Source organism: Micrasema longulum, unplaced genomic scaffold, assembly GCF_059751315.1.
Source record: "Micrasema longulum isolate JH-2025_06_02 unplaced genomic scaffold, ASM5975131v1 h1tg003341l, whole genome shotgun sequence".
NCBI classification, from domain to species: Eukaryota; Metazoa; Arthropoda; class Insecta; order Trichoptera; family Brachycentridae; genus Micrasema; species Micrasema longulum.
Genome location: NW_028280417.1, coordinates 36724 through 57768, shown reverse-complemented (window position 1 = coordinate 57768; position 21045 = coordinate 36724). Strand labels below are relative to the sequence as shown.

The 21045-nt window shown below is 41.5% G+C and overlaps 1 protein-coding gene across 3 annotated transcripts; it reads right to left on the bottom strand.

Moving 5' to 3' along the window:
- Positions 1 to 3286: 3286 nt before the first annotated feature.
- Positions 3287 to 20837, bottom strand: LOC148270845 (uncharacterized). 3 transcript variants are annotated; one of them, XM_088242138.1, is made up of 3 exons: positions 20754 to 20831; positions 8599 to 8723; positions 3287 to 4380 (listed from the first exon to the last, which is right to left on the bottom strand). In XM_088242138.1, exons 2-3 carry the CDS (start codon positions 8623 to 8625, stop codon positions 3532 to 3534), a joined length of 876 nt encoding a protein of 291 aa, XP_088098264.1. In that variant the 5' UTR covers positions 8626 to 8723; positions 20754 to 20831; the 3' UTR covers positions 3287 to 3531. The 3 variants fall into 3 exon arrangements, 2 of the variants coding, with proteins under 2 accessions (XP_088098264.1, XP_088098263.1); XM_088242137.1 differs by lacking the exons at positions 8599 to 8723; positions 20754 to 20831 and adding an exon at positions 6061 to 7805; XR_015825266.1 differs by lacking the exons at positions 3287 to 4380; positions 8599 to 8723 and adding an exon at positions 9769 to 10641 and having other exon boundaries at positions 20754 to 20837.
- Positions 20838 to 21045: the final 208 nt, after the last annotated feature.

Here is a 21045-nt window from a genome sequence, read left to right as displayed (position 1 = left end):
CCCGTTTTTCTTTCTTTTTTTTTTTCATTTAATTTTTGTACATAATGTTAATTGTACATTAGCGAGCTTATTGCCAAATGGCAATTTCTTCGAACCAATCAATAAAATAAAAGTTTTATTTTTATAACTCAAGTTAAAAACATATTCAACATGAAATAAAGATAAAAAAAAACTAAGATATTTCAAATTAGAAATAAAAGTATTTGTATATAAATTACCTTAAAACAATATCATTACTCAATAGGAAAAGGGAAAAGGGAGGAAAGGAGGAGAGATTAAGGAAGAGAAAGGAGATGTTTCTTCAGACGTGATTTAAACAGAGATACTGTAGTAACATATTTGATGGTGGATGGGAGATAACACAGTTGAGCGGCATGGACACTATATGAGTAAGAAAAGAAAGAGGAATTGTGGATGGGTATTAAGAGAGTGCTTTAAGAATTAGAACGAAAAGGTAAACAATGAACTAATAAGCGTTGAATTTTTTCACACAGGTATATAGGAGCGTCAGGACTATAAAGTACATCGAACAGAAGTGAGAGGGAGTTATAGTCTCTCCGCTGTCTAATTTTGAGCCATTTCAGTTGTTATGTTAATGCTTAAGGTACCAGGTAAGATTCCTGGAAAGGTCAAAGTGGTTTAACTTTCCAATATATTTTACAGTACCTGAAGACTTAAACTGATCACCTTACTTTCATGTGATCTTTTTTATTATTTTTAAAATTTTATTTATTTATACAAAGACACATATTACAAAAAAAATAATAACGTATCCCCCACCTATGAGGCCAATAGCCCTGTGTTGAGTTGGGATATAACAATATAGAAAGTGAAAGCATGCATATTATTAAAGAATACTACGAATAAAAAATATTATAGAACGTAAATTTCAATAAATATCTAGACAACACGCTTAATAGTTATTTATATAAATCTATGTAATGTCTCGCAGCAGTCTCCTGCAATGGTATCTTCTCTTAGACAAAATCCACACTTGTACACTTCTCCTGAAGATGGCCTTCGTTTTGAATAATTTAATATGTTCTTCCAGGACATTAAACACTCTTGAGACCACAAAAGATCAATTTCTCTGAACGAAAGTCAACGTGTCTTCGGTATTACAAAATTCAAATTACAGGAAAACCTAGTACGGGTATTCGGTTGGGATCTGCTTGTAGCCACATGACCAGAAATGCGTCACTCTTTAAAAAAATGATCTAATATCTAGTACCTTTGAAAATTGAAACAATGTCTCAGATAGGAAAGTTGGGGAACATCGAAGCATCACTCTAAGAATTAATTTTTGTAAATTTATTTGTATGTAGAAGTATGATGGCGACGAAATCTTTTTTTTTATACATAAGACGTTTTGTCGCAAAAGGGCTCTACACGCGATCATGGTTACTTAGAACATTATCACGTCACATCACGTACGGTCCTTGTTGAAATACGTTCTCGTTTGAGAGTCTCTAGAATGAAACTAACCGAGAACTAACGTCTCCCATAGAAAACGACTTCACTCATTCCATTTTCCGAGTAGCTCCTGTTCTTCTTTGAAGAATTCTTATTTTAAGTTTGAGGGAACATTATAAAGCCGAGGAGTCCTTATTTATAATATATACATTTCACAATATCTAGTCTATTACGTGCAAAGGTTACAGTACGTAATCAAATGAAAGGTTATTGAATTTATGAATTTACGAAAAATTGATTACATTTTTTTAATGCTTCTCCTCTGAATGTATAATCCTCCATGGCTTCTGATTTTCATCATTGCCCTACTCGTACCTAGTGGAGCATATACCACTACATTGGATCTCCAGTTAAGTGCGATCCATTTATTATTTTTTTATGTTCAAAGCATTAATTTTGTGGTCAAACATTTTAATTCATATTAGTAAATATTAGTATTGAACCACTTACCGACTTTTTATGTCTACCAATTAACCAATCGTGTAACGTTCAACCCCTTAGCTTGTCCCCTTCCTAATCCCCACCACCACACATTCTGCAACATATCGCAGCGAGTCAGTGCAGAGACAATGCACCCTACGGAGTAAAATTACATTATTACATCAACTTAGAGCAGGTTGCACCAAAAAAATTTAGTTAAAAAATTGTTTTCGAATAAAAAAATAAAGAAAAACAACACATTTGCCCATTTTTACAAAAATGCAACAATTATTTAATTTTAAACTTCGTTTAACTTAACTTTTTTGGTTCAACTGGCCATTAGTAATACTTACGATAATGATGGTAAATAAAAATCTGTATTGATCAAAAAAAATATATAAATATTTAAAAATAAATTGATTTCATGTCTTAAAGTTTGAAGTTGAACATACATTTTGTTATTAGAGTTGATTCAAATATTTAGTACCTATGCGAATGATGAATTTTTTATTAAATTGGTATCGATTTTAATTATTGTTCTTTTCACCAAAATATTATGTGGGCTTATTCTGTAACTAATTCGTTTCGTACATTCATTTGTATCGTATGAGAGGGTACGAGAGCAAAATACGGTGTTAATTGCGTTAGAATGAGATGGATATATGACAAACGAACAAATTTACGAAACGAAATGACTATTTGTTTAATGGTTTTTTTTATTATTTTTTTTTTTTTATTTAAATCTTAAAGTAGGGCACACATATCATACATATTTTTATGTGTGTTCTAATAATAACATTACAAATATATTTAATTTATAAATTGTTTATCACATATGTCTTGACCATTATTTTAAATTTTGATATGTTTTTTTCTTCATAAATATTTTTTTCCATTTCGTAATACTTTTTAATTGCTTTAAATAAAATTGAATTTTGTGACTTAAGATAAGATACAATTGAGTTTTTACACAATAATTTAGTTTTTCATGCAATGTATGCAATGGTTTACGTGTTTTTTTTAACGTGTTTAAGCTTTTTTGTTTTGTTTAAAATTCATTCTAACTAAATAAAGTTTAAAGTTATTTTAAATAATTGCTACACTTTCGTCAAAGTTTTGTCTTTCTGATACATATGTTTGAGTACATGCTTATTTCTTTACCTCATGACTCGTGATGAGTTGTGTAATTTTTAAAAATGTAATGCATTTTTTTAAATTGTCTTGCAATTTTTCGAAAAAGGTTCATAAATTCACAAAAATATGACTCAAAAAATGTTCATAGTATCTTCATATAAACATAGTTTTTCGTTAGTTTTTAAAAATATTTAATCACACTTTTACAAACCTATAAATAATTACTACATTTAAACTTGAAACAATAATTATTGATATATTTTTATTGCGGTGATCATTGTTTTAACAGTCACATTAATATCAATTCCATCCGTACTTCAGCTAAGGTAACAAATATACAATGAATGGTAGTCCATAGTTGGAAGGGAAAAACAAATCAATGGGAACTTTTCATTCAAAATGCATCGCGGTGTTTGTCCTTCACACATGACGATTATTACAAAAGACGCATTATGATAACTGAATAATAAATTAATCAAATATAATATTAAATAGAACAGCCGTTTACTTCATCGTGTCCATATTCGGGTTTCTGTTAAACAGAGACTGGAGAAGGCCAGTTAAAATGGCGTAAGCCGAACCGAGAAGTTCTAAAATGTAAATTGCACCACTTTCGGAAAAGTTCCTTCTTAAACCAGATCGTACTGTTGTCACGGTAAAATCTTCATCATCTTCAGTCTCTACTTCACTATCCGTAGAAACATCAATTTTTTCATTGATGTTTGTTATAACGTCTGGATCAATTTCTTCCCTATTTTTGTTCGTTTCCAGTTCATTTTCCTCGTCGTCGGGAAGGTCAGATACCGAATTGAAGAAGTTTGATGTTACTTTGTTTAAATCTTGAACTTCACTAGCTTCTTTTTTGACTTGTTCCATCACGGGATAAAGAACGATTCTTTCTGGTTTGGAATCATCTCTTCTGGACGTTCTATTGAAGCTTGGATTTGTTTTAACGTAGAGAGGGTTCGTTGATTCTTTGCTGTTAACCTCTTCAATCTGTACGTCGTTTTGATCAGTTGAAATTGTATCGTCTTCAACTTCTGTGACAGGATCTTCGACGATTTCAAGTTGATCGTCTTTTAGTGATGGTTTTTCCGAAGATATTGTAAGTTTCGCTGATCTTTCTGTTGCACTGACTAATATGAAATGACTTACTACAGGAGATGCAATTCTTTCCAAAACATTTTTGGCTATCTGGCGGTAGACACTCGGTGGAGTTGTGGCAGCCCTTCCTTCCTCATTTGCCATTGGGGTGGTATAAATGCTGACATTTTCGGAATCTCCATCAGGTGCCTTAGTATTTCCAAAAGGGTTGGAGAAAAACAGTGGATTTGATGTTGCACATTTTAACATCTGAAATATTCAAAAAATCTAATTATCTACGAAATTACAAATTGCACTAATTTGTGAGAATAAATACGAAATTCGAATTCGTATTTTTTTTATAGAGTTTTTTATAAAATTTATCATTATCATTCCCCTTTCCGCATCGAATAGTGCTTAGGACACTGCAATTGTACACCAAATTCAGCGTCTCTTGATCATTTTTGTTTCATTAAGGTAAGATGATCAGTATTACGCTTCAGGTGTCAGTCCAGGGACTACAAAATATTCTAGTGAAAAAAACACTTTAGTTTTGTATAAATATTTCATGTCAACCGTATCGGGAATCGAACCCGAGACCTCTTGCACAGTGGGCAAATGCGCTGATCGCTACACCACGAGGTCGACAAAATTTATAAATTTTGAAAAATATACCATTCATTGATCAAGTGAAGCTATATTCATGTAATTTAATGCATCAGAGAGAGAAATCGAGAAGGGAATATGGAAATCTAGGAATCTACATAGCTTATGATCTGTCGTTGGCTGGTCTCTGATATTTGGATTGAAATCCATCCATGTCTACAAATATTTAGACGTACACAAAATATTGTTTACAATAAAAAGTATTATTTTGGGGCTATTCTCAACTAGTAAATAACTTTCCTAGAAAATAGGGTTGGTACCTCGAAACTCAGATCCGTGAGATCGCTACACTACCACTGGACCACAACGTGGTTAATTTTGGTCGTCCTATTATATTAATTAACATATTAAAACAGAGATGGAGAACATTGTAGAGAAGGAAATATAGAAAGCTAGGCATTTATAGGGTCTGTTATTGGCCACTTTACGCACTGTTTAACATTCACCATTCTGCTTATTTTGAGTATCCATATTCCTTCAATTATTCCATCTGTTAATGTTTGTGAAGTAAAAAGGCAGATTTTTAATTGACGAGGGTGAGATTCGTCTAATTAAATTATTTCACCTACTGGGCAACGCCTGAAAATACTTTTTTTAACACTTCGTTTTTAACTATTTAGTTTGATAAACTATAGTTTAGTGTAGCCAAATATATGTAAACAAAACTGGATTTTACTCCCCAGATAGATATTTTATTCTTTATTACTATACAATATGTAAAAACTCATACACAAAATGATTTTTAGAGTCCTCACTATAACGACATGTTTTGGAGAAGACTGAGTGTGCGTGTAGGTACAGTGTTCAGTTTATTTCTAAAATTTCAAGCTTTTCATTGAAGAGAAAAGATTTAAGCAAGTTTTAAAAGTGAAATTACAAAGATTAAATTTATTCACTTTTTTATATATTATTTGCATTGATAACTCTTCTAAAATATCATGTCCTTTTAAAAAATAATTACGTTTCCTTTTAAATTAACGTTCATTTTATTATTTATTAAATACAGCTTCGTCTTAAAACATTCATCATCATCATTATCATTCCCTTTTTGCGCCTAATGGTGCATTGGCACACCAATCGCAGCGTATCTAGATCATTTTTGTTACATGATCAGTCTCACGATTTAGGTACCAGTCCAGGGACTATGAAATATTTTTACTGTAAAAACATAATTTTAAATAAATATTTCACATCAACCATGTCGGTAATCGAAATATTAATTATTATTTATACTTAATCTTATTTTAACTCATAAAAAATAAGAAAAAATCTTAAAATACTTACCAAACATATTTGAAGCAAAATAATTATTTGTTTTGAGCGGCTATATATTGAACTCATTTTTCTAAGATTTTAAAAAGCACTGTTATTTAACTGAAATGTTATACTTTTTTTATTTTTCGAAGGAAGCTTGTTTTGGAGGGATTTACAAATTTAATTTATGTTTTTTTAAATCGTTAGACTTTTTATATTTTCATTAACCGTTATTGGATGAATTAATTTAGGTATTTATAATTAATGAATTTACAAGTTGCAAGATCTACGTGTATGTCAACACTTGTCGAAGTCTTCACAATAAACTGAATCGATCATTATTTGAGAAGTATAAACTACATTGGTGATTTGCTTACTGTTGAGCGGAACATCACATTATTCTTACACCGCAGGGGTAATCAACATGATTTGTGATTTCTTTCATTCATTAAGAATTTATTAAAAAACAAAAATAAAAGAACAACCCGCTTAACCTCGAAACCGGCTTATCAACACGTTTTTATTTTTATCAGAGGTAGATGAAATGAATATTAATATTATTAAAAACTCAATGATATATCCGTTTTTTTTTTAATTATGAAAAAAGCAAGCGAATGTGTGGTAAAACTATGCACGATAGATGTACAAATGTAGAGATCCGTACATTGTGTAAGGCTGAGATAAGCATTATCGACAAAATTAGGAAAGGAGCTCAGCGCTGGTTTGAACATGCAGAGCAAATAGACAGTGAAATTAACCGGGTTGTGGTCATGTGGTTAGTGTCTCGGACTCACGGACCAAAGGTCTGTGGTTCGAATCCCACTCTACCCCAACTTGATTCCATTTTCTAATGGTGAGTTATTTACAACTCGTTGAAAATGTCCCTCAAAATTAAGTATTTGGGTAAATCATAAGAACGCAAATATTTCTTTCTTTTAAAAAAAAAAGAACGGCTAAGAATATTTACAATACGAATGTTAATGGAGGAACACTGAGAAAGACAGGGCATGACCAAATCCAACAAATACTTGAAGATGGGCTTGTCAAATGTCGGAATAATCGGCGCGCGTGCATGAGAAGATGTATGAATGTAGAGGAAGCGAGATCTGTATGCTAAGTTAGAGTGATGTGGCGTTCTATCCTCTGTGTCTACCCTTACGGAGAAACGGCGTTGGTTTGTTGTTGTCGAACCAGTAAATGTACAGGTAACACGTCCACGGAGTACGAATTCGTTTTAGTACGTTTTTTTTAAATCCGCCATTTTTACCATTTTATATTTCTTTGGTGGGCGGACATAAGAGTATAACTGCATTTTTGTTCATTTTGTGATTCATATGTGAAAATGTTCCTTGTACAATAGTATAACCAGTACACTTCTATGATTACTCAAAACATAAATAAACAACTTTTTGCTCATCAAATTTTGGTTTTAATAAAATAAGTATGCACATTTGTGTCTCATCTTTGTGTACATCTTTTTTATGGAAATTAATATATAAAAAAAAAATTGTCATTTCAGAAATATCAATAGATATGGTAGTAACTCTACCCGTAAATAATCTTAATTTTTACTTCATGAATTTAAACACCGTAATTAATAATATTTGTATGTTAGTAAAAACTCATAATCCGACATTTTTATCTAAATGTATCACAATTTAAATCGTTTAGATGACGCGGGTTTACGAATATTATTTTCTTAGTAAACGATTTAAAATAAAAACCGTGTTTTTTATTACTGCAACCTTGAATGCTTTTTTTTAAGAGAGATGAGTAAAATTTATTATACTACTTATTTCTATTTTAAATAAAAACATCAATGATGACATCTGACTGTGCTTAAATTTAAAATGCATCTTCGTCGGCCTTGTGGTGTAATGGTCAGCGCGTTTGCCTGCCATGCAAGGGGTCTCCGGTTCGATTCCCGGCATGTTTAATGTGAAATATTTATTTAAAGGGGTGTTTTCACACTAAAATATTTCACAGTCCCTGGACTGATACCTGAAGCGTAAGACTGGTCATATTTCCTTCATGTACCAAAAATTATCAACATACGCTACGATTGGTGTACCAATGCAGTGCCCTATGCACCATTAGGTGCGAAAAGGGAATGATGATGAAATATTTTAGTTTCAATTATATTTGCAAACCACTGAAGTGCGTTATAACTATTTACTTCTAACGGTGAATGATTTTAATACATTTTACAACAAGAGTTATCCATATTTTAGTTATCAAAACATCTACCTACTAAACCAGTTAGAACAGTTTGCACAGAATTTCTCCCCATATAATCCTAAATAGGTTTAATGAGGATAATAAAATATTTCGATTGATTAAATTTGTCTGTATATTTCAAAGCAGCCAATTCCGCTACTATATAAAATATTAATTTATCCCCAACTCTACGAGAACAAAAGCCCTGTGGTGAGTTTTTTAACACAATCAAAAGTGGAAGCATACATAAAAATACAACAATAAAAAATAAGATACAAGTAACAATCCCATAACACTTTTAAAAAACAAACGCAGCACCGTGTGCGCACCATTTCAAATAAGTAAATGTACCCAATGTCTCGCAGCAGTCTCCTCCATTAGATAAATATTCCAATCCAATAATGAATACTCCTTCTGAAGATGGCTTTTGTTTTGGAGAACTTAATGTTAATCCAGGATGTTAAACACTATTGAGGCTACAAAAAAAAAAATATTTACAAAAGTCATTCGTGTTTAAGGTACTCAATCATTCAAATTGCGGGATCATCCTTGTACGAACATTCTGCTGAGATCTAAATTCATCAAAGATATGTAAGAATATCTCATCTCATCTCATCTCACCTCGTCAAGGCAAAAGTCCCACGAAGTTAAAACATATTTACATATTTTTATATAATACACGGACAGCTTTTTAAAAAAGTTTATGTGGAAGTATAGCCTTTTACACGGCTTACGAACTGTCGCTGGCTGTTTTAAATTATGACTTCACATTCTGTGTAACATTTACATTTTTTCCTCCATTTAAACATCCGCATTTCTCTCTTGGTGAATGTTTTTTTTATTTATTGAAACCTGTAGGTCAACAGTAGTACAAAATTTAACAACACATACAAAATTTAACAACACATACAAAATTTAACAACACATACAAAATATAACAACACATACCAAATTTAACAACACATACAAAATTTAACAACACATACAAAATTTAACAACATATACAAAATTACTAGACCAATTACGGGTTTCACATACCAACAGTATAAAACTTAACAACGTGTCACCAGAAGTCAAATTTTACTTTTTATCAAATCTTCTAAAAGAAACTTTTGTTTTTATGCCCCAATATCCAAAATGTGTAGATTAGTCAATTCGTCGCATGACTTAGAATTCTTTGAGAAAGATCTTCAAGCTTTTCGTAGATCTCTTCGCCATTAACACACTGTGGGAAATAAATGGATTGGCACAACTTATCTCGGAATTTTGTATGTTGATCATGTTCTTGAATATATTGTACACCATTATTTTATTGTCCTTGTTTGTCTTTGCTACATAGTCAATTTTTTTATTTATTTAGTTTCTTGTACATATGTTTCTTCATATAACTGTAATAATTGACTTGAGCCGTACATACAGGGTGTTCTTTAAACCCTGTCACATCCGAAACCACGATGATCAGTATGGGCAAGAAGACATATAAGCATATTAAAAAAAATTTATAAAACGAACAATTTTTAAAGAAAATATTTAAAAAAAACAAATAGTTGCGTACTTCTGCAGGGGAGAAGCGAGAGGGGCGCCGCCGCGCGGTTTACGGTATATCAGACTCTCCCCTCCCCCTCCTCGTTTCTCCCCTGCAGAAGTAAGCAACCATTAAATTTTATTCGTTATAAAAATTTATTTTAATGTGCCAATATGTCTTCTTGCTCATACTGATCATCGTGGTTTCGGATGTGACAGGGTTTAAATAACACCCTGTATAATAAATAAATAAATTACATTCAGTTCACAAGGATAATAAATAAATGGAAAACAAAATGAATAGGAAAATAGGGAAGGAAAAAGAAAATGGAGAAAGTAGTTAGAGGAAGGAAATATTAAAAAATGCCAAAGATATTTTTTATTGATTATGTGAAGTGAAATAGCTGAAACCTTTATTGATGTGCATAAATGCCCGAAAACACTTTTTTAATTTTTTAATAAAAAAACATGTTGAACACGTACATCAAAATCTTTGTATGCCAGTACTGGATTTACGTTTTAGGGAGTTTATCAAGATTAAAATATATTTGAACAGAGGTACAGAACTTTTTTATGAGGGGTAGTACAGAATTTGAAAATAAACTAAATTTTATTTTTTAAATTAAACAGTGTTATTTTTATTTTATTTTATGTATGTTCGTAGTTTTATTCTCCTGGCTTCCAAACTATGGAGTATATTGAGACGCTTGTCACGTAATGACTTCTGCAATATCGGTGGCGGCGGCAGGGTAAGGACGTAAGGATGGTCGGCCATACTGCGTACTACTGACCTCAGTTAGTGGCCTAATAAGCAAAAACATTATGTGCCACTGAAGGCAAACACAATGCGAGATGGACAGTATCTCTAGGCTAGAACAAAAAGTCATTGATTGACAGCCAAACGTGAAACAAATTAAAAATAACATGGGTAACTATCGACTATGTATTTCCAAGGATTGCGCTATTGAATCAGATGAAAAGGGGCGTAACTTTACTTTGTTCAAATCCTTCAGATTAAGCGAGAGTGTAACTTTACTTTATTTAAATCCTATTGTCATTATAATATGAAAGGGCATTTTTTTTCTTCTAATCCTATTGTCATCACATTATTAAGAAAGGGAATAACTTTGCTTTAATACCCTTCGTTCATCAGATTAAGAAACGGAATAAATTTACTTCATCCTACTGTCATCATATTAGGGAAATTTGTTATTTTAATTTTATTCTAATTTTACTGTCATCATATTAGGAAAAGGCGTAACTCAATTAGTTTGAATCTTAATCTCGCCATTTAAGAAAGGACGTAACTTTGCTTTTTTTAAAAACCAACCGTTGTCATATTCGAAAGGTCATTATTTCACTTTGTTCAAATCCTTCTGTTATCTTATTAGGAAAGAGCGTAACTTGTTTTGTTTGAATCCTACTGTCATAATTTAGGAAAGGGTTTACTTTACTGTGTTAAAATGCTACAGTCATCATTTTTTTTAAAAGTGCGTAACTTTACTTTGTTAAAATTATCTTGTCCATATTGAAAAATGGCGTAACTTTTCTTTGTTTAAAAATTCTACTGTCATATTAAAAAGGAGCGTAACTTTACTTTGTTAAAATCCTACAGCATAGTATTAAAACACGGCGTTACTTGGTTTAATTCAAAATCATTACGTTTAGGATAGATTGCAGGAAAAGAAATCGGGACGATTTCTCTTAAGAAAATTGGTCAAAACTTTAGAAATCACTAAGAACTTTTATTCAATTATATTTTTCTTTTGTATCTTCAATATTCTTTTTAACTTTCCTCATTTTTTATGACCAGGCCATTTGTTTAATTGTGTTTTTTATTATAATTATTATTTCTTTCTGTTTCTTCTTGTATTTTGGTGTTGCCCTTTTTGTTAAATTTGATTTTCATTTTTTTAATAAGTTTTTGTACTTTTGTTTTATATGAATATATATTAAATTTATAGACTTGGGAAAAAGAAAGAGACATTAGTTTGACACTAGCTAAATTCTCTCCACGCTGTATATATATTTATTTCTTTTTCAGTGGTAGATGTTTATTAATTTATTTGTTTAACTTTAAGTTCAACTAAAACAACTTCAACAACTTTAGGTTCAGTCTAAAATAATCATAAAAATAAGTAGAAAATGGTTAAAATTTTTCTGACATTTTATAAAAAACTGCTTTAATATACGTATATATGTAGACGCCAAATTGTTAAATCAGGCAGCTAGGCTGTTCATTAAATGCCAACTGTAACGTACGCGTTACCACGATGAAAGTTTCGCCGGTTCGTCACCCGCGTCTGCCGCAGTCAAGCTTCCCGGCGTAAGTGGGAAGCCGCCCTCCCAGACAGAGCCAAAGACAAAGTCGGAAGGTAGGAGCACAGCTGCGCCGACCGCAAGTCAACCTCAATAGCCCTGAAAAGGACTTTCCACCCGGTCCAAGTGGTGCAGAGAGGCGAAGGCAGTCAGCAGGCAGAGCGGAGCGAAGAGCGAAGTGCAGGAAGGCGAACAGGACGGAGAACGGAATAAAACACGTGTGAACTGTTCAGAGTTAGGAACTCAACTGATTTAATATCTCCAATTGACCGCCTTATAAAGCGGTGCGCGTCGGGCTCCGTGAGTCGGCCATCCCACCCGCGCCGGCTGCCTCGGAGTGGTGGGGGTAATCTTTCCCCGCCACTCGCTACATGCCGCCGGCCGCAGGTGGCGTAAATACGGGCGCTCAATGCCCGTACGGGCCATTTCGTCGGCAGCCGCGACGCGCGCAACATGACATTTACATAATATATTTTTGTACATTTTATTCATTTTAACCTAGCTATTTTTCCCCGGTAATACTGAGGCCAGGCTCGAAAGTGACCATTTTATCTTTATTGAGAGCCCAGCCATCAGTTCTATACATTTACCGGGGATCCTTTCTAATTAATGTATTATTTTAATTTATTCGATTTTACGCGTCCGGAACACTCCCCCCGTGCAGCTAGTCTGTACTATTTTCCTGCTGGGCGCGTTGTTCCTCTTCCTTCATTAGTACGGCGATCTTCACCGCTGGTCTGGTGTAGGTGCCGTTGGTGGTCCGCACCTCGACGACTCGTACTTGTCCGTCAGCTGCTGGTTCTGCACGGGTGACTCTGCCGCGAGGCCAAGAATTCCGCGGCAGATTTGGGTCCATGATGAGCGCGAGGTCCCCGACCTGTATTGGAGGCGCGGGCTCGCGCCATTTCTTCCTGTGCGCCAAGGTGGGAAGATACTCCCTCAGCCATCGGCGCCAAAACATGTCGGCCATTTTCTGGGCGATCCTCCATTGCTTATGAAGGCAGGCCCCTTCTTCCCTTTTGTTATAATATGCCAGAGTTGGCTGTGTGTTGGCTGACCCGAGCAAGAAGTGGTTCGGGGTCAGCGGTGCTTCGTCGTTGGGCTTGGTTGACACATGCGTGAGCGGGTGATTGTTCACGGTGTACTCTGCTTCAGCCAATATGGTTTTGAGGGTCTCCTCTCTTGGAGCCTGCTCGTTGAGGGTTGCGTGGAGGGCTCGTTTTACAGATCTCACGAGTCTTTCCCACGCTCCCCCCATATGAGGTGATGAGGGCGGAATGAATTTCCACTCAATTTTGCGAACTGTAAGTTCGGCGAGCATTCTGGGGTCCGCCAGGAGCTCGTCTACGGCCTGTTTCAGCTCTTTGTCCGCTCCCCTGAAGTTGGTAGCGTTGTCCGAGTATAACGCGTGTGGGCAGCCTCTGCGGGCGGCCATCCTTCTTATGGCCATTATGGCGGAGTCGCTTTCGAGGGACGACGCTAGCTCCAGGTGGATCGCGCGTGTGGTGAGGCAGGTGAACAGTGCCCCATAGCGCTTTTCTTTTCTTCGGCCGTTGGTGATCATCATCGGCCCGAAGAAGTCAAGCCCGCAGTGCGTGAACGGCGGCGTCCTGAAGGCCAGTCGGGCCTCAGGCAGTTGCCCCATCAGCGGGGGTTGGGGCCGGCTGCGCAGCATTTTACACAGCGGGCACCATCGTGTTATCTTCCTCACAGCCCCGCGGAGTCGCAGGATGAGGTAGCTGGCTCTCAGGTCGGCGATCGTCCTCTCGACTCCCGGGTGGCCACCCTTCCGGTGGCTGTGCGTGATCAGCAGCCGGGTGTATGGGCAGGTCCCGTCCATGATAGGCGGCGCGCTGCAGTCCTCTGCGAAGCTCTGTGCCGCTTGGATGCGCGTTCCCATCCGGATGACTCCCTCTTTGTCTAAGAAGGGTGCCGCTGCATGGAGGCGGCTGTGCGGCGGGATAGGCGCCTTTCGTCTCAGGAGCTCCAGCTCTTCTCCGAAAGCCGTCTCCTGGGACCGCTTCAGCAGCATGATTTCTGCGGCCCGTGTTTCTGAGGCGTGAAGTTCAAAGGTCCCCCCTGGGGACGGTAGGGACTCGTGGCGGCGGCATCGTGCGATGAATCGCAGCACCCATGCCGTCGCCCTGACGAGTCGGGTCCACGACGAGAAGCGCTGCACCTGGGGTAGGGCCTCCGTCCGTCTGATGTGGCCCACGAAGTGGCGGGGTTGTTTCCGCTCCAGCGTCTTCTCGTCCGGTTGTTGTAGTAACTTCTTCTCTTTCGGCCAGTCGGCTTCCCCTTTTCTCAGGAAGCCGGGGCCTCCGAACCATAGTCCCGACCTCGCAAGGTCGGGTGGGCCCTTGTCGCGGGTCCCTATGTCGGCTGGGTTGTCCTTGGTGGGGACCCATTTCCAGTCCCGTACGTCTGTGAGCTCGTCAATCTCGCCCAGCCTGTTTGCGACGAACGTGCTGTACCGCAGTGGGTCGGTTCGCAGCCAACACAGGACCGTGCTCGAGTCCGTCCAGAACACGGTTTGGGTGATGAGAGCTCGACTCTCTTTTTTTATGGTGGCGGCCATCCTTGCCGCTAGTAGCGCTGCCTGGAGTTCTAGTCTAGGCACTGACAGAGGCTTTAGGGGGGCCACCTTGCACTTCGCCATTGCGAAACTTGTGGTATCGGCCCCCACAAAGTATGCCACTGTGCAGCATGCCTGCTCTGACGCGTCGCAGAACACGTGCAGTGTCACGGGTTCTTTCTGCCCTTGCAGCGAGCATCTCGGTATTGTACAGCCGTTCGCTGCCAGCAGGTCGCGCCATTCCAACCACTTTTCGGCGTGGTCCGGTTGCAGCGGTTGGTCCCAACCTGTGTTTGTCCTCCAGATGGCTTGCAGCAATATCTTCGCCCGTATCGTGAGGCACGCAATGAAGCCTACTGGGTCGAAGATACTCATGGCGGCGCTCAACATGCCGCGCTTGGTGGGTCGCTCCGGGATGGCTGCACTTTCGGCTCCGTGCCGAAATATAAATAGGTCGCTCTTGGGATCCCATACGATCCCGAGGACCCGCTCCGTCATTACTTCTTCCCCTATGGTGACTGCTGTATTGGCCCGGTCGTCGGCCTTTACTTCTTCCAGGACATCTGGTTTGTTTGAAGCCCACCCGGTGAGCCGGAACCCGCCATTGCCGAGTACGAGGGTAACATCTCGTACCAGGCTTGCAGCTGTTTCTTCGCTGTCTGTGGCGTCTAGGTAGTCATCCATGTACATATTGTGCTCGATCGCCTCTGCTGCGGCGGGAAATTCTTTCGCGTGTGCTCGTGCGACTGTGTTTCGCACGAATTGCGCGCTGCTGGGTGAGCACTTCGCTCCAAACATCATGGACGCGAAGACAAACGTGTCGGGCTCCTGCCCGTCCTGCGTCCGCCATAGGAACCGCTGCGATTGCTGGTCGGCTTCCCGGATTCTTATCCGCAGGAACATCTCCCGTATGTCGGCCGCGATGGCTACTCGTCCCTCTCTGAAGCGGATCACGTTTCCGAGGAGGGATGAAAGCAGGTCAGGTCCCGTCAGTAGATGGTCGTTCAACGCCGTCCTCTGGAACTGGGCGGCGGCGTCGAACACGACCCTTATCTTGCCAGGCTTGTTGGGGTTTGTCACCGCGAAGTGGGGCAGGTACCATTTGCGCGAATGGTGGGCGTCTACCTCCTCGCGGCTTAGTTTGACGGCGTATCCCTTTTCAATATAGTCCGCCATCTTGGCGCGATATGCGATCGCCAGTATCGGATCCTTCCGTAGTTTATTTTCCAGGGAGTGCAGCCGCTTCATGGCTGCTTGCCGGTTGCAGGGCAAAGAATCCCCGTCTTTCGCCCACAGTAAACCGGTCTCCCATCGTCCGGATGGTAGTTGTGTGGTTGAGCTGCTCATGAGCTCCGCCGCTCGCACATCTGCGGCGCGGCAACGTTCCAGGGTGGTTACACCTAGCGAGTCAACGGCGAAGCTCTTCTTTACCAGTTCCGCTAAGTCCCTTTCACCCTGGCCGTCTGGGGGTAATTCAAAGGCGGGGTGCACAGCCCCGCCGTAGGTGACGGCTCCTAGGGCCGTCTCGATGGTTAGCCGCCCGTCCTCTTGTAGGACTGGCGGGCCTGTAGATACCATTAGGGTGGCGTAATCAAGACCGATTAACATCTTCGGCTTGATGCCTGGCCCGTGTGTCTTGGTGCTCTTTCGGTTGCGGTGCGGCAGATCCATGACCCGCACCGTCTGTGCCTGGACACCAAATTCTTTGTTTCCTTTAACGAGGATTACGGATACACGCTGTGATTGTAGCGTGTCCGTGTTCCCACTGGCACCGATGAGTCTCAACTCCTCGCAGGCCCCGGTGGCGCCCACTGCACGGGCGACATCCTCCTCGAGGAGAGTTACCGATGAACCCTCGTCTAGTAGTGCGTGGATCTCCATTGACCCACGCGGGCCCTTCAAGGTTACTGGCACTACCTTGAAGGTCACTGGGACTTCCGTTCGCCTTGTCAATAAGACTTGCTCGTTCGGCGTACTGTCCCCTCTCTCGCGGTGTAGCGACCGATGATGCCGCCCGTGGCACTCGTCGCACTTCGCCGCTTCACAGGTGGTCGTTTTGTGTCCCGGTTCCAGGCATCCGTAGCACACGAACTTGGCACGCACAATTGTCCACCTCTCCTCTACCGTTTTCCGGAGAAACTTCCGGCATTGTCCGAATGCGTGTCCACTCATGTCGCAGAACAGGCATTTTTTGTCCTGAGTGAGAAACACGTGCCTTTCTTGGGTACGCCTTTTCTCCACTCGGGCGGGTTCCGTGCTGATCCCGATGCAACCCGCATTCGGTATTGCACCGGTCAGTCTCGCTAGCCACAGTGCCAGATCCCTGGGGGTAGCTTTTCTCACGGTATCCGCTCGTGACATAATCCACATCATCCTCTCGACTCGTGGCAGCTTCTGAGTCATCTCGGACAGAAGCTTCGGGGAGGAGAGGTGGCTTCCATCGAGGCCCTCTACGGTCGATACGACGTTTCTTATCGCGACCGCGTAGTCCGTCAGGGCCTCCAGGGATGCGTTGTCGGCCAGTTTAGGGAGTTTTCTTATCCGCTCCAGTACTCTGTCCACGACGATCTCCGGGTGTCCAAAGGCGGCCTCTAACATCTTCACAATGTCCGGCACATTTCGGGGATCTACCAGCAAAGACGACACTGTGGCCTTGGCCCGTCCTGTGAGGGCTCGTTGCAGACGGAGAATGTTCTCCGCGTTTGTAAGGGAGCACATCTGTGTCGATTGATCAAATTGCGCCTTAAATATTCGCCATTCTAGCGGGTCGCCGGAGAATTGCGGTAGATCCCTAGCGCCGGTTTGCCTCGCCATGAACGTGTGCCACTCCGGCGGCTGTCTGTATTTCGTCACAGGCTCGCCGGTGGCACCCGGCGGCATGTATTCCGTGGGTAGCCCCTCTTGTACCCACGCGCTCACCGGGTCACGAAACTCGTAGCCCCCCAGTGGTATAGTACGTGCCGCTACGGGCTCGCCTGGCCCGGCGGCGTAGCGTACGTCGGCGTCCTCCCTTCGGCTGTGTGCAGGTGGCGCCTCATTGTCCCGATGCCGCTCATTGTAGCGGCCTTGTAAATGTGCGTTTGTCGCTCCGGCGTAGGCCGGCTCAGCGGCGTAGCGTGTGTTGGCGGGCTCCTTCATCCTGGAGTCCGTCTCTGCGACCGGGTGCCTCCGTGGCACCCCGTCTCTCACCCGGCCGCTGTCGTAGTGGCTCGGCGGAAATGTGTACGCCGCTCCGGTGTCCTCCGGATCAGCGGCGTAGCGTGTGTTGGCGGCCTCCTTCGTCCTGGAGTCCGCCTCTGCGACCGGGTGCCTCCGTGGCACCCCGTCTCTCACCCGGCCGCTGTCGTAGTGGCTCGGCGGAAGTGTGTACGCCGCTCCGGTGTCCTCCGGATCAGCGGCGTAGCGTGCGGTGGCGGCCTCCCTTGCTCTGAAGGCTGCTTCCGTGTCGGCGACAGGGCGCTTCCATGCGGCCCCGTCTCTCACCCGGCCGCTGTCGTAGTGGCTCGGTGGATGGATGTACGCCGCTCCGGTGTCCTCCGGATCAGCGGCGTAGCGTGTGGTGTGGCGTGCGGCGGCGGCCTCCCTTGTGCTGAAGGCTGCTTCCGCGTCGGTGACAGGGCGCTTCCAAGCGGCCCCGTCTCTCGCCCGGCTGCTGTCGTAGTGGCTCGGCTGCTGGATGTACGCCGCTCCGGTATCCTCCGGATCAGCGGCGTAGCGTGCGGCGTGGCGTGCGGCGGCAGCCTCCCTCGTACTGAGGGCTGCGTCGGTCCTAGACGCGTCTGACGTCAGCGGCAGCGGCTTGTGAGCCGGTTCCGACGTCCCGTGCGATGTGAGGTCCCTCTCGATGGTGGGCGTGAGGGGGGTTGCCATGTCTCGTCTGGCGTCCTCTCTCGCGTTGGCGGCCTTCAGCGCGGCGATGATCTCGTTGAGGCTGCTCACCTGCCTCTCGTGATGCGCCTCGCGTTCCTCCATCTGTCGGCGAAATGTCGCCGATGAGATGGACCGCTCCGAGGGTGCGGATCCCTCGTCCGAGTCCTTTTGTTCCTCCAGAAGTCCTTGATGAGGCTCCTCCTGGCAGTCGTGTGAAGGCCCTGGCTGGGGCTCCTCCTGATGTGCTCGTACAGACCCCGGTTGGGGCTCCTGAAGCTCCTCTTCGTGCTCCGTGCCGGCGTCTCGACGCGTTCCCGAACGCGTCGACACAGGCGATCTGTTGACCGGCATGCTGTAGGTGTGTTGTAGACTGGAGACCACTGGCGACGATCCTTAGCTCCGAAGGACCAAATGTAACGTACGCGTTACCACGATGAAAGTTTCGCCGGTTCGTCACCCGCGTCTGCCGCAGTCAAGCTTCCCGGCGTAAGTGGGAAGCCGCCCTCCCAGACAGAGCCAAAGACAAAGTCGGAAGGTAGGAGCACAGCTGCGCCGACCGCAAGTCAACCTCAATAGCCCTGAAAAGGACTTTCCACCCGGTCCAAGTGGTGCAGAGAGGCGAAGGCAGTCAGCAGGCAGAGCGGAGCGAAGAGCGAAGTGCAGGAAGGCGAACAGGACGGAGAACGGAATAAAACACGTGTGAACTGTTCAGAGTTAGGAACTCAACTGATTTAATATCTCCAATTGACCGCCTTATAAAGCGGTGCGCGTCGGGCTCCGTGAGTCGGCCATCCCACCCGCGCCGGCTGCCTCGGAGTGGTGGGGGTAATCTTTCCCCGCCACTCGCTACATGCCGCCGGCCGCAGGTGGCGTAAATACGGGCGCTCAATGCCCGTACGGGCCATTTCGTCGGCAGCCGCGACGCGCGCAACATGACATTTACATAATATATTTTTGTACATTTTATTCATTTTAACCTAGCTATTTTTCCCCGGTAATACTGAGGCCAGGCTCGAAAGTGACCATTTTATCTTTATTGAGAGCCCAGCCATCAGTTCTATACATTTACCGGGGATCCTTTCTAATTAATGTATTATTTTAATTTATTCGATTTTACGCGTCCGGAACACCAACATCCAATTGAATGGCTAAACTTCGCTTAAGCTAGGGTTTCCTAGGACAGCGGTGCCCGTATTTTAACGGCCGTAGTGAACGGTGATGCGGTGGATAACCGTCGTAACGGTGACTAGAGAGTGGTTTCCTAAGAAAACGGTGTTATCAACACCATTTAACACCGTTTCCCTAGAAAACCACTCTCTAGTCGACGTTACGACGGCTATCCACCGCATCACCGTTCACTACGGCCGTTAAGATACGGGCACCGCTGTCCTAGGAAACCCTAGCTTAAGTCTATTTAATTTTAATACAACAATATTATTTTTTTATTTTATAATGTGAAGTTAGGTTAGAATACGATAGTTTGGGTTTAGTATAATAATTTTAAAAAATAGGTTTTTAAACTTAAGCAATAACCCAACCTATCCTAACCTAACCAGCCCACACGTTGAACGTTGAGCTATCTTAATTCTTTGAACGAAAGGCCTAGCCATTCAATTGAATACTCTCATTTAATGAACTGCCTATCCGCCCAATTGAGAGGCTAGTTTAACTGTTTAGCGGCGAAATAAATATATACCTCTATGTTTAACTGTCAAATGGTGTTTGAATAGGTACGATTATTTTTAGTAAAAAGCTTGAAAAGAAGTGAGCTCCTACGCCCCTTTTTTCAAAAAATTACTCGCAAGTTAAGATTATCACAATGAAATATTTCACCGGCACGAATGCGTGTTCCAGCAAAAGCGTTCTACAAAAAAAAATCCGCAGTGTTCTTATTGTTGCAATATTTGGGAAACCAGTTTTGATAGGTATGTACCTAAATGCATTTGTGGGAAAATAAGTACATTGTGCATTGACGGAAAGAAGATAAACAAGTCACTACAGTTTAGGTATGTTATCAACATTAATAAATTCGTCTTATTATATTAGGGTGTATTACACAATCGGATTCTCATACTAATCCTTGTCAATGCGTCGTTTTGCGATATTCAAAACACCTCCGGATAATATTGATGTATTGTGCAATATAGTCTCCACTATGGCTCCAAATAATTGTAAGATGGCAATAAATATTTACATTCATATACATATACAGACTTACCTATGCCTATACCGAGATTTTCACAGATTTTACCATTACTATATTAATTCATTTACAGTTTACCTACACCGCTGACTTAAAAATTTAGCACTATCCAATCTTTCCACACATGCACTATGCGCTAGCGCCATCTTTTGAAAATAACTTGAAACAAAAAATATCTTAGAAGCCTTTTTGTAGTACAACAGTTGACTGTTTTACCGTAAATAAATATTTTACTTTTATTTTATTGGGTTAAGGTACAAAAAAATATAAGCATGTTTATCAGCATATTTAAAACAAAAATAATAAA